This window comes from Ornithorhynchus anatinus, chromosome 10 (assembly GCF_004115215.2).
Source record: "Ornithorhynchus anatinus isolate Pmale09 chromosome 10, mOrnAna1.pri.v4, whole genome shotgun sequence".
Classification (NCBI taxonomy): Eukaryota; Metazoa; Chordata; class Mammalia; order Monotremata; family Ornithorhynchidae; genus Ornithorhynchus; species Ornithorhynchus anatinus.
The window spans coordinates 7,122,088-7,136,268 of NC_041737.1; the positions used below are offsets into that span (position 1 = coordinate 7,122,088).

The 14,181-nt window shown below is 46.9% G+C and overlaps 1 protein-coding gene across 3 annotated transcripts in view; it reads left to right on the forward strand.

Moving 5' to 3' along the window:
• SLC4A4 (solute carrier family 4 member 4) overlaps positions 1-14,181 on the forward strand; it is a 259,357-nt gene that overhangs the window by 18,753 nt on the left and 226,423 nt on the right. Inside the window, exon 1 of one of the 3 annotated variants that reach the window (XM_003430899.5) lies at positions 10,164-10,232. The exons of the other annotated variants lie outside the window; for them this stretch is intronic. Within the exon in view, the coding sequence (XP_003430947.4) occupies positions 10,210-10,232 (23 nt within the window). The 5' untranslated portion in view covers positions 10,164-10,209. Of the gene's footprint in view, positions 1-10,163; positions 10,233-14,181 lie in introns of those variants that run through there. 3 annotated transcript variants of the gene reach the window in all.

The window sequence follows — 14,181 nt, forward strand, 5'->3', positions numbered from 1 at the left end:
TGCGGGGCTTCCGTTTCCTCATCTGGTAAATGGGGATGAAGTACTTCTCTCTCACCCTTAAACCGTGAGGCCTGTGAGGGACAGGGATTGAATCGTATGTACCCTGGTGCTCAGTACAGTGCTTGACACATAGCAAGCACTTAGTAAATACCACTGTCTTCATTATTAAGGGTTGGAACGGGACGGTGGTGGAAGAACCACAGGGAAGAGAAAGGGGGAACGGGATGGGGTTTTGAGAGCCCTGGAGCCATCAGGAAGTCAGGAGAGGGAAGATCGGTGGAGCTGACACCTGGGGAAAGAGATTTGCTGAGGAGGATATGGCCTCGTGACTAGATCATGGGCCTGGGAGTCAGAAGGACCTGGGTTCTAATGCCTACTCTGCCACTTGCCTGCTCTGTGACCCTGGGAAAGTCACTTCACTTCTCTGGACCACAGTTCTCTCATCTGTAAAATGGGATTAAGACTGTGAGCCAGATGTGGGACAGGGATTTGCTTGTATCTACTCCAGCACTTCGTACAGTGCCTGGCATATAGTAAGTGCTTAAATACCACAATTATTATTGTTATTATTAATAAAACCTTATGGAAGCATGGGCACTGACAGAAGTAGGGAAAGAGAGGGGGATAGGAAGGGGTAGGTTGGGGGTATAGGGGTAAAGTAGCCCAGGAGCAGATGGGGTGTTAGCCAGTGACTTCATTCTGGGGGTTAAACCAGCTGTCAAAATAGAACTGGCTGCAGGTAGAAATGTTCTACCTGGCTTTACAACATGCGTGCTGTGGGACCTTGGACAAGTCACTCAGTGTCTCTGTGCCTGTTTCCTTAGCTGTAAAAGGAGATTTAAACATCTCTTCTCCCTTCCCATTAGACTGTAAAGCCTTGTGGGATAGCAACTGTGTCCAATCTGACTGTCATTTTCATACCCCAGTGCTTAGTACAGTGCTTGGCTCCTAGGAAGTCCTTAATAAATATCACAATGATTATTATTATAATGCTACATCAAGTACTCATATAATTCATACATTCAATCATATTTATCGAGTGCTCACTGTGTGCAAAGTCCTGTACTAAGCACTTGGGCGAGCACAATATATAAGGCTGGGAATGTGGAAGTGATCAGGAGAGCCCGCTACCTTCAGTCAGTCAGTGGTATTTACTGAATGCCTAATTTGGGCAGAGCCTTGTACTAAGCACTCAAGAGAGTATGATCCAGTTAGTAGATACACTTTCTGTCCTTTTCTTGATCTCTCCACCCTTCGCGGATTCAGCAAGTAAGATAGTTGCTTTTACCTGGAATATCTTGTCTTATGGCGTCGAGTCGTTTCCGACCCACAGCGACACCACTGACACATCTCTCCTTGTCAGCTGTGTGACTTTGGGCAAGTCACTGAACTTCTCTGTGCCTCAGTTACCTCATCTGTAAAATAGGGATTAGGACTGTGAGTCCCATGTGGGACAACCTGATTACCCTGTATCTACCCCGGTGCTTAGAACAGTGCTCCGCACATAGTAGGCGCTTAACAAATACCAACATAATTATCTCTCCCAGAACGCCCCGCTCTCCATCCGCAATCATTCCTGGAGTGGATCCGTAGAGTTTTCTTGGTAAAAATCTGGAAGTGGTTTATCATCGCCTCCTTCCGCGCAGTAAACTCGAGTCTCCGCCCTCGACTCTCTCCCGTACCGCTGCTGCCCAACATGGGAGAGTTTGAACCTGTCGCCGATTGCCTTCCACTCGCTAGCCACTGCCCAAGCTTGGAATGGAATGGGTAGGCCTCTGCTTGACCCTCCTTCCCGTAGCTGAGACTGGTAGAGGACTGGAAACTCTCCAGGCACAACCCTGCGAGGGGTTTGGAATATCTACTGGGCCTAAAATGCTGCAGTTATATGTTTCGTAGAGGTTCTCTTGGTACTGCAGAAAGACAGTTTTAGAAAATAAGGCAGTGGATGAAGTGTGTTTCTGTTTCTTATCTGTCAAAACCCTGGCTCGGTGGGAGAGAAATCTATGAAGGACCTGTTCACGCGGACCTCCAACAAACGTTTCCCTTTTCCTTGCAACATAAATATCAGGTGGATTTCGATTCATTTCTTGGAAGATAGATGGCTTGTGACCGCTCTTTTGAGGCTGAAACATTCTAGCTGTGAATTGCTGAGAAAGTTTGAGGTTCCCTGAAGATTCTGTCACCTGGGGAATCAGTCCATCAGTGGTATTTATTGAGTCCTTGCTGCTCTATCGGATGCAAAGAAACCATTTCGATTTCCCCAAGACGAATTTGACGCTGAATTTGGTCTCACTCCTGGGACATCTAATGCTTTTCTGCAGAGTTTGTTGTTGAAGCTGGGCTGGAGAATTGAACTCGATACTTTTTATGTTCCAGAACAGTGCCCCACACCCAACCACAAGTCTCAGTTTGGAGCACACTCCTTTTGGAGATTCTGACTGTTTTCTTCAATTACGGCTTTCATCTAGGTGATTCTAATATTGTGGTGTGTTTTTTTCTTGGATAATGTAGATGAAAGATTTAAAGTTGACTAATGGACTTGTAGAGGTATTAATGCTGAAAACGATGAAAACCCATCTGAGAAGAGGCCTATTGCAGAAGCAAAGATGCCTCTGAAATTGTGCATTATGAGGATTAAAACACAACAGCCTTTTTAGAAAAATGTAATTGAATTCAGTGCTGGAATCCAGTGGAAAGGAGGGTCAGTATCCAAGAAGATTATGTATTTTCTGTTTATAGTAGTCAGAAACGGGAGGTTTTGATAGTTGCCGTATTTCACGACGTACAGGGACCGTATCTAATGCTAAGTGTGTATTCTTTCCCAGTGCTTATTACTGTGCTCTGCTCACAGTAAACACTTAATAAATACTATACTCTTATAACACTTGCTAAATAAAATGCCCATTTTTATTTTTCAAGCAAAGGTTTATACTGAAACAACTTAGGCTATTGAAGCCTAGAGTTCTCTTGGTGGACAATTTGGAGATGTAGTGTGAGTCAGTGGGTACAACTGGATTCTTCTCTCCCTCCTTCAACCGATACCCACTTGCCCGGGTGAATTCTTTGCCTTCTACAGCTGGGAGGCTTTTTCGGTTTTTGGTGGGTGAGATACTGCAAAAGCTCTTTATTCTAGCACCAAGTGTCCATGAAGTCGTTACTCAGGCGTGTGCCTTTATTGAAGCGGCAGAGCTGGTTCATTTAGCATTCCTAAATAAGCGTCTGTCTCCCCCTGATGACTGTAAGCTCCCTGTAGACAGGAAAGACATCTATCAACTCTGCTGTTTAGCACTTTCCCAAGTACTTGGTAGAGTGCTTCACACACAGTAAATGCTCACTAAATACCACTGATGGGTTGATTTGGGTGTTGGGGCTTCAGGAAACAAAACTTGCAGAGTCTGGGAGTCTTATTGCTGACTTGAAAGTCCATACAGAGCAGCAGTAAAGCTAAATATAGCCTAAGCTGTCTAATCTCAATTACCTAAATTAAAAAAAGTTGTGATATTTAAGTGCTTACTATATGCCAGGCACTGTTCTAAGCACTGGAGTGGATACAAGCAAATCAGGTTAGAGTCCCCGACCCATGCGGGGCTCACGGTATTGATCCCCATTTTATAAATGAGGTAACTGAGGCCCAGGGAAGGGAAGTCACTTGCAGAAGGTCACAGAGCAGACAAGTGGTGGAGCTGGAATTAGAACCCGTGACCTTCCGACTCGCATGATCAGCCAGTGGTATTTACGGAGCACTTACTTTGTGCAGAACACTATAGTAAGTGCTTGAAAGAGCTAGTAGAACTATCCTTGCCCTCAAGGAACACATAATCAGCTACCCATCCTATTCTTAGTGAATAAAACGGCTGCTGATTTTCAGTGCTATCATGATTAACTTATTCTGTTAAAGCCCTGATGAAGTTGTGATGTCAATGAGAACGATGGTTCATAAATCGGGAATTATCAACTGCTCTTTGTGTCTAGTGTCTTATAAGCAAGATTCAGTTAGTCAATTATATTTACTGAGGACTTACTGTGTGCAGAGCACTGTACTAAGCACCTAGGAGAGTACAATACAACAATAAATAGACACATTCCCTGCCCACAACGAGCCTACAGTCTGTGAGTGGGGATAGGGAGAGAGATATTAATATAAATAAATTACAATAAATAAAGAGTCTAAGAATAGAGAGTTTTGCCAACTTGGGGTGAGACTGTCCCTGTAAGCTTTGTGGTGTAGGGCTGGGGCACAGAGGGCACACGGTGGGCAAGGACAGAAGACTGTGGGTAAAATACTGGGCAAACCATCACCCTAGAATTTTTTCAGAAGCCTCTAGGTCTCAAGGGACTGAAATTGGAACATTACCTTCAGTGGGAGACTCCAACGTCACCATCACACCGCAAGAATAATACATTTATTATCATTATTATTATGTGCTTACTATTGTGCCTAACACTGGGGCAGTTGCAAAATAATCAGATCATACCCTGTCCCCACATGGGCCTTACACTTTAAGTAGGAGGAAGAACAGGGATTGAATCCTTGTTTTACAGATGAGAAATCTGAGAGGCAGAGAAGTTAAGTGACTTGTCCAAGGTCACACACAGCACACAAGTGGTGGAAGCCAGGGTTAGAACTCACATCTTCTGACTCCCAGTGACCAACACCACCACAGATCTGAGGATGACTTTAAAGGAAACAAAGTTCCTGACAGTCTAACTTCTATGGAGTAGCTGGAAACTTGGGCAGAAAAAAATCCCCACTCTTTTTCCAAGCTAGCGTTTCTTAAAAGAGAGTTTTGTCATGATGCTGCAGGGTGTTTATGGTAAGTTGCCACTTGCTACGTTTAAGAACGAACTGCAGCCCAGGTGAGAGAGAAGCGCCCCAAGGAGTTTAGTCCTAATAATAATAATGCTGGTATTTGTTAAGCGCTTACTATGTGCAGAGCACTGTTCGAAGCGCTGGGGTAGATACAGGGTAATCAGGTTTGTCCCACGTGAGGCTCACAGTCTTAATCCCTATTTTACAGACGAGGGAACTGAGGGCACAGGGAAGTGAAGTGACTCGCCCACAGTCACACAGCTGACAAGTGGCAGAGCCGGGAGTCGAACTCATGACCTCTGACTCCAAAGCCCGGGCTCTTCCCACTGAGCCACGCTGCTTAGTCCTAGTGGGAAGCAGCGTGGCCTAGTGGAAAGAGCATGGGCCTTGTAATCAGAGAACCTGGGTTCTAATCCCAATGTCTTCACTTCATTCAATCGTATTACTGAGCACTTACTGTGTGCAGAGCACTCTACTAAGCATTTGGAAAGTACAGTTCGGCAACAGATAAAGACAATCCCTACCCAACAGTGGGCTCACAGTCTAGAGGGGGAGACGGACAACGAAACGAAACAAGTAGACAGACATCAGTAGCATCAAAATAGATAAATAGAACTATAGATAATATATGCCTATCATTAGTAAAATAAATAGAAAAATATGTACAAATATACACAAGTGCTGTGGGGTGGGGAAAGGGGTAGAGCAGAGGGAGGGAGTAGGGGCGATGAGGAGGGGAGGAGGAGCAGAGGAAAATGGCTCAATCTGGGAAGGGTTTTGAAGGGGGGAAGAGAGCTAGTTTGGCAGATGTGAGGAGGGAGGACATTCCAGGCCAGAGGGAGGATGTGGGCCGGGGGTCGACGGCGGGACAGGTGAGAAGGGGGCACCGTGTGGAGGTTAGCGGCAGAGGAGCGGAGCGTGCAGGCTGGGCTGGAGAAGGAGAGAAGGGAGGTGAGGTAGGAGGGGGCGAGGGGATGGACAGCTTTGAAGCCAAGAGTGAGGAGTTTTTGCTTCATGCGAAGGTTGATAGGCAACCATTGGAGATTTTTTGAGGAGGGGGAATAACGTGCCCAGAGAGTTTCTGTAGAAAGATAATCTGGGCAGCAGGGTGAAGTATAGACTGAAGCGGGGAGAGACAGGAGGATGGGAGATCAGAAAGGATGCTGATGCACTTGCCTGCCGCATGACCTCGGTCAAGTCATTTCATTTCTCTGTGACTCAGTTTCATCATCTGTAAAATGGGAATTCAGTACTTGTTCTCCCTTCCTGACCCCCATGTGGGACGGGGATTGTGTCCGGCCTGATTATCTTGCCCCTTCCCCGGTGTTTAGTACAGTGGTTGGCACATAGTAAGTTCTTAACCAATACCACTGTTATTATTATTATTGTTACTGTTATTAATACTAATATTAAGTTCCTTGTTCTGCCAGGGAACCCAAGTATCAGCTTCTCATTCAAGGAAACCCGGCAAGGGGTCAGAGGGAGTGAAAGCTGTTCCAGCTAGAGGAGCAGCGGGGCCTAATGGATAAAGCACAGACCTGGGAGCCAGAGGACGTGGGTTTTAACCACAGTTCCACCACTTTCCTTCTGTGTGACCTTGGGCAAGTCACTTTCCTTCTGTGCCTCAGTTTCCTCAACTGTAAAACAGGAGAAGCAGCGTGGCGCAGTGGAAAGAGCATGGGCTTTGGAGTCAGGGCTCGTGAGTTCGAATCCCAGCTCTGCCACTTGGCTGTGTGACTGTGGGCAAGTCACTTAACTTCTCTGTGCCTCAGTTCCCTCATCTGGAAAATGGGGATTAAGACTGTGAGCCCCACGTGGGACAACCTGATTCCCCTGTGTTTACCCCAGCGCTTAGAACAGTGCTCTGCACATAGTAAGCGCTTAACAAATACCAACATCATTATTATTATTATTAAAACGGGGACTCGATACCTGTTCTCCGTCCTACTTGACCGTGAGCCCCATTTGAGAGAGGGACTGTGTCCCTCCCGATTAACTTGTATCATCCCCAGCACTTAGAACAGCGCTTGACACGTAGTGAGCGCTTAACAAAAATACCATCTGAAAAAAAAAAAGTGACGCTGGCTCTGGGAAGGAGGGAGGGAGGCCTGAGGCTTCACACCCTAAAGGGTCCAGGGTTCAGAATTAAACCCAGAGAGTTCACTGTCAGGGCCATTTCCTGCAAACTGATGATAATCCTTAGCACTTAGTGGAGCCTCTTATCTTGGGAGCACTCTCCAGGTAATGCATAATTTATTCCCAGTGCCCCTCCTGCGGTTAGGACAGCCAGCTTCTCTCTCCCGGAGCACCAGGAAGCGGAAACTACATTCAGATCCCGTAACAAGGGGTTTTCTGGCTCCACTTCCCACTGCAAAAGCCCCTTCCGGTGGACTGATTTCAGAACACTCTGTCCCTGAGAAACACACCCTCTGAGGGATAAGCAATAGGGGGCATTTTTCTCCTTCCTGACTCACCATCGTTCAGTCGATCGATGATATTTGTAGAGTGCTCCCTATGTGCAGAGCCCTGCTCTAAGCGCTTGGGACAGTCCTTGAGTGGGGAAACTTTGACCCGGAGAACCCAGGAAAATTTAGAGTCAATAATGAAAATATAAAGTGTTAGCAGAGACCTCTGTCATCATCATCTGAGTTTGTCGTGGTCAGGGAATGGATCGGCTAATTCCGTTGTACTCTCCCAAGTGTTAGGTGCAATGCTCCTCACGTAAATGCTCAATAACTCCAGTTCTGCACTCTTTGAGCTGGCATTAAAGTTCCAGAGCTGCCTCAGGGGCAAGCTAGATGGGATCCTGGCACCTTGGCTTGTTTTGGCCCCCCACAGACTCTGGCTCCTTTACAGTGCCCGGTGACCAGGAGCAAAGAGGGAAGGGAGCAATGTCTCTCGGGCACCGTGGCTTGGAACGCCCGCCTGGATGCCACGGTCGGTGCCAGGGGCACAGAGCTTCCCGTCTGTCGGCACTGAGCCACTGGACCTCGGGAAGGTCCTGCTCCATCTGATCTCCTGTCTCTCGCTCGGCTTGAAAACGCTTTTACAGTTGGGAATGCCATTTAAGTCTCCAAATTCCCATAATGTTCCGATTTCCACCATTCTATCCCACCTAGCCCTCTCCCATAATGGATCTTACCTGACATGATCCTTCTTTGGGCCTCTCTAAATCTCAGAAATATCGTACTGTCCCTAAATGCAAATCCCTTTCCTGTCATATTCTGTAACAGGTGCCAAACACATGTCCTCTATGAGGCCTCCCTTGATTAATCTTTCATTTCTCCACTCTATATTCCCCCTCCAACCTCCACTCCAGCCCTTCCACGTCACCTAAGCACTAGGGCACTTCCCTTGTAGTGACTGCGTCCATCCGTTTTCTCTCCTTTTTCCTCTAACTGATTTTTGCGTCTGTCTCCCCAGCTAAAATGTAAGGTCCTTGAAGGCAGAGATCGCATCTTCTAATTCAACTGTGCTTCTAATCGATCGATAATATTTATTGGTTAGAGCACTAAGTCTTTTGGGAGTATAGAAGTTAGTAGATATCATCCCTGCCCTCAAGGAGCTTACAATCTGGTGCTTAGGTTATTAGCTGAGTACTCTGCACATAGTAGGTGCTTAATAAATACTATTGACTTAGGATAGCTTTGTCAGTCATCATCATCATCATAATGGTAAGTGATTATTGTGTGCCAAGCACTGTACTAACTGCTGGGACAGAGATGAGACAATTAGGTGAGCTCTAGTCCCTGTCCAATGTGAGGTTTCATAGTCGAAGAGGAAGGAAGGACAGGTGTTCTACCCCTATTTTACAGATGAGGAAACTGAGGCAGAGAGCAGTTAAGTGACTTGCCCAGGATCAACAGGCAAATGTCCAGTTTAGAATCCAGGACCTCTGCCTTGCAAGAGTCCGGCTTAATATCCAGGTCCTCTGCCTTCCAGGTCGGTGCTCTTTCCACTAGGCCATACTGCTCTTTCCTTCATCGCTCCCACTTGGGGCTTAACTGAGGAAGACAGTCAGTGGGATGAGGCGCGGATATCTTAAATGCAGGGCTCCACCCCCCGGGAATAATCCTCACATATCTCCTATCCGTGAACTCATGGTACCTAAATGTTTGTCCACCTGATCTAGGGCTGCTACAAGTCTGCGGTGAGATATTAGGTCTCCGTGCTTCCCTGGAGCTCTCAGTCTTGAAGATTACGAGTTATCAGTCAGGACACCACGTGTGTGGAGAAAGCATCTTTAATGCCAGATGAAGGTAGAAGGCAATCTCCGATCTGGCAGGAATCCAGAGATTAGAGATAACCACATTGGAGCCATACAGATTCCTTCCTAGCTCTGGATACAGCCAGTCTGGTGGAAAGAATAGGGGTCTAGGAGATCCGGGTTCCAATCCTGCCTCCACCTCTTGCCTGCTGTATGACCTTGGGCAAGTCAAATTCTCTGCACCTCAATTTCCTGATTAGTAGATTGGGGATGAATTACTAGTTTTCCCTGCCCCTTAGACTCTGCACCTCACGTGGGACAGGGACAGTGCCTGATGTGCTTCTATTGCATCTGTCCCAGCTCTCAGCACAGTGCCTGGCGTATAGTAAGCGCTTAGCAAATCCCACAATTCTTCTTCCTTAGAAGGGAGGTTCACCAGTCAGCCCCATTGCAGAGGTGTTTTCCTTCCCTCTGGCTGAGGAGCACAGGATGAGATGGGCAAAACTCAAAAATTCTTTGGAGCTTCTGGTGGGTAAAGAATGTGTCTCGTGTCTGTTTCATTCAACCAGGTGCCTAAATAAGCTCTCCATCGGAATGGGTATCTGCTGGACGGAGCACTGGACTGAGCACATGGGAGAGTACAATATAGTTAGGAGTCATAATCCGCCCCCTCTGGGAGTTTACAATCAAGTTTGAAGATAATATGGCTGGGAAACTATTGTCTTAAAGTCCACTTCATGGTTCTTAACTAATCCTTTGGAGGAAGTTTTAGCCACATGACTACCTCTTTGGAGAAATATGCTTCATTTGCAGCCCGAGATTATCTTGTTCCAATCAGTAAAGTAATAAAGATGAGTCAGAAAGGTGCAGATAAACTCAAGCCTCATGTTTAAGATGTTTTCCTTTTTTTTTTTTTTACCTTCCCACGGACCTGCGGGTGATGAGGACTGTCCAATTCTCAGCCAGTCAGGGATTCACGAGAAATTGTGCAACATCACTGGCTGGGCTTGGAGGTAATTTCCCGGCGGCCCCGTTCGGCTCTCGGGGCGATGAACGGAGAGGAAGACGCTCCGGTGGTCATTTGGTAGCAGGTGGAGGGTAGGGTCTGTTCTCAGCCACGTCGTCCTTTCCTTGGACGCCTCTGACAATCTCAGGCGGATATCGGAGTCACTCTCCAGGAGCACGTCTGGATATGGCCAGAGTCTCGGTTGAAAGGTGTGTGGGGTGCTGGGGCTTCTCCTCTCCTGCTGGGGGGTCTGATTTCTTGTCATCAAGCGTCGGAAGGTGGGCTGATTGTGTGCTACCTGGTTATGAGGGTCTGCTGCTTGTAGTGGGTTGGAGATGGGCACTGCAGGAGGTGGAGAGTCCAACCAAGACAGAGCCCAGGGAGCTCAGCCTTGAATTGGGGGGCCTGGGAGAAAGGTGGCATAGGAGTTTTTGGTGACTGGAGGAAGGCAAGTCCAACACAGACTCTCTCCCCCTCCCCTTCCTCTTTTCCTCTCTCCCCCTCTCTTCCTTCTCCCCCCCTTTTCTTCTCCCCTCATCTCTCTCTCTCCCTCTCCTCCCTTCCTCTCTTTTTTTCTCTCCATCTCCCTCTCTCTTTCTCTCCCCCCCGACCCCAATTCTTGCCTGGTTGAGTAACTGTAATCTGACTTAAGGGAAATCAAAAACTGGGACTGTCAGGAAGCATTAGAATTAAGCGCTGAGAGTGAGTGAAGTTGCCAGTGACTTGGGAGGAAAAATTGGTTTGGCCCTTTAACTACTATCAGTCAGTCAATCATATCTATTGAGTGCTTACTGTGTGCAGAGCACTGTACTAAGCACTTGGGAGAGTACAATATAACAGACACATTCCCTGCCCACAGAGAGCTTACTATCTAGAGGGAGAATACACCTACTTATGATAATGTTGGTATTTTTTAAGTGCTTTCTTTGAACCAAACACTGTACTAAGTGCTGGGGTAGAAACCACATAATCAGTTCATACACAGTTCTTTCCCACCTGGGCCTCATGATTTCAGGGTTGGGGGAGACCCGGTATTTCATCTTCATTTTACAGATGGGGGAACTGAGGCCCAGATTAGAATTTATTTTTTTTTGTGGGATTTGTTAAGCACTTACTATGTGTCAAACACCGTTCAAAGAGTTGGGGTAGATACTAGATAATCACGTCAGATACAGTCTCTGTCCCACATGGGACTAACAGTCTAAGTAGGAGGGAGAAGAGTTTTGAATCCCTATTATACAGTTTAGTCACAGAGAAGTTAAGTGATTTGCCCAAGGTTACATAGCAGGCAAGTACCAGAGCCAGGAGTAGAACCCAGACCCTCTGACTCCCAGACCGATGCTTTATCCACTATGTCACGCTGCTTCCCCAAAGTTCGGCGACTTGCCCAAGGTCACACAGCAAGCACGTGGGGAGCCAGGGTTACGACTCAGGTCCCTTGGCTTCCAGGCCTGTGCTCTTTCCACGAGGCCACCTTGATTCGGTAGCCTGAGTTGGTGACTGTAAATGCTTTTTAAGTTGAGGGTCTGGCTGGGGTTTTTTTAAGGTTTTTCTGCAAAGGAAATCTGATTTGAGTGGCTCAAATTTCTCTGTGAATGTGCGTGACTGTATAGGCATGTGTTTGTATCTAGGCAGTGCGATGGTAAAGTGATTTCCTTATCAACCCAACTTTACAGTTTTTTCATTTTTTTTAATGGTATTTAAGCGCTCACTATATGCCAAGCACAATGCTAAGCCCTGGGGTAGATACAAGCTAATCAGGTTGGACACAGTCCCTGTACCACCTGGGGTTCACAGTCTTAATCCCCATTTTATGGATGAGGTAACTGAGGCCCAGAGAAGTGAAGTGATTTGCCTAAGGTCACACTCAGTGGAAGGAGCAGGGGTTTGGGAGTCAAAGGTTGTGGGTTCTAATCCTAACCCTGCCACTTGTCAGCTGTTTGATTTTGGGCAAGTCACTTCAGTGCCTCAGTTACCTCATCTGGAAAATGGGGATTAAAATTGTGAGCCCCGCGTGGGACGACCTGTTTACTTTGTATTGATCCAGCACTTCGAACGGTGCTTGGCACACAGTAAGCCCTTAACAGATACCAAATTATTATTATTAGTGGCAGAGCCAGGATTAGACCCCAGGACCTTCCGACTCCCAGGCCCTGGGCTCTGTCCAGTAGGTCATGCTGCTTCCCTGCAAGAAGGCAATCGAGGGCTGAAGAAATTTGAAATCTTGATCTCTTGAGGGAGCCTCAGCTTTCAGCCCTTCACTGAAATATACTGTGAAATTTCATCAGTAAAGAAACCCAAGTTGATAAGAATCAGTGATGATTACGAACCGCCTGCTGATCCTGCCCTCGAGGGTGAGAGAGAAAACCCCTCGGGTCTCCACGTCTTGTAAGCGAACCTGGTAACGGGCGTCCGTCCGTACTGGTTTCCCATTACTTCCTAATAATTGGTTTGAGTATCACCTGTGTTTCTGCAGCCTGCACTCTAACAAAGGAGCCACTGATCCCAGGTACCCGTCTCTTCTCCGCCCTGCAAACAGGCTGCCCACAATCCCCCCGGCCTGAAATCGTGCATCATTCCTCCCTCTGCAGACCATCGCTCAGTGCTGGCCTGAGCTCCCCGTCTAGACTGTAAGCTCATTGCGGGCAGGGAATGTGTCTGATCATTGTTATGTCACACTCTCCCAGATGCTTAGTACGGTGCTTGAGCACACTAAGCGCTCAATTAATACAGTTGAGTGATTGAATGACTGTAAGCTTGTGGTGGTCAGAAAACATATCTACCGACTCTGTTGGATTGTACTCTCCCAAGTGCTTAGTACAGTGCTCTGCACAGCAGCGTGGCTCTATGGAAAGAGCCCGGGCTTGGGAGTCAGAGGTCATGGGTTCGAATCCTGACTCTGCCCCTTGTCAGCCGTGTGACTGTGGGCAAGTCACTTCGCTTCTCTGTGCCTCAGTTCCCTCAGCCGTAAAATGGGGATGAAGACTGTGAGCCTCACGTGGGACAACCTCATTCCCCTGTATCTACCCCAGCGCTTAGAACAGTGCTCTGCACGGAGTAAGCGCTTAACAAATACCAACTTATTATTATAAGCTCTCAATAAATACCATTGATGATTGATGATGACTAGGCAGGCCCTTTGGAAGCACTCAGTGCTGGCAACGGGTAGGAACCTGGCTACTAACTCTGTTGCATTGTACTCTTGCAAGTGCTTAGTACAGTGCTCTGCAAATAGTAAACAAATTAATACTACTGATGACTGATGGTGACTGGGCAGGCCCTTTAAAAACACTGTGTGCTAGAAGTTGTTAGGGACCATTTCTATCAACTCTGTGGTATTGTACTCTCACAAGCGCTTTGGTACAAACTCTTTGCACACAGTAAGTGCTCAGTGTGTACCATTGATAAATAATGCGGACCATCGTCCCACGTCTACCAACTCTATTGTATTGTACTCTCCCAAACATTTAGTACTAGACTGTACTAGAAATGTACTTATTAGACTGTAAGCCCATCAGTGGGCAGGGATTGTCTCTATCTGTTGCCGAATTGTACATTCCAAGCGCTTAGTACAGTGCTCTGCACATAGTAAGTGCTCAGTAAATACTATTGAATGAATTTAGTAGAGTGTTCTGCACACAAGTCAGCGCTCGCTAAATACCACTGACGAGGATGATGTCCCTTCTTCCGAGACGATTCTATTCTCTATGGCATCGTTTAAGACTTTAACATCATTTAATACGGTGCTCTGTGCTCCGTAAACACTCAATAAATATGACCGATGGACTCACCGATTGCCTCTAAAAGGTTTGGAGGTTTTCTCTGCTGAGATGTGCACTTTTTTAGTTCTCCAGCCAGCAACTTCTTGGGAGTCTTGCCATCATTCACACTTCTCAAAGAGTCTCATTTAGCTAATCAGTGTTGTTTTTTGAGCACTTACTCGGTGCAGAGCACTGTACCAAGCACCGGGGAGAGTACAGCATAGTATTGCTGGAAGATACGTTCCCTGCTAAAAAGCCAGCTATTAATGACGGCTGTGATATTTGTTAAGGGTGTATTAGGTACCAAGCACTGTGCTGAGCTCTGGGATAGACTCGATGTAATCAGTTCCTGTCCTACTTGGGGTTCACAGCCCAAGAGGGAGGGAAGATCGAGTGC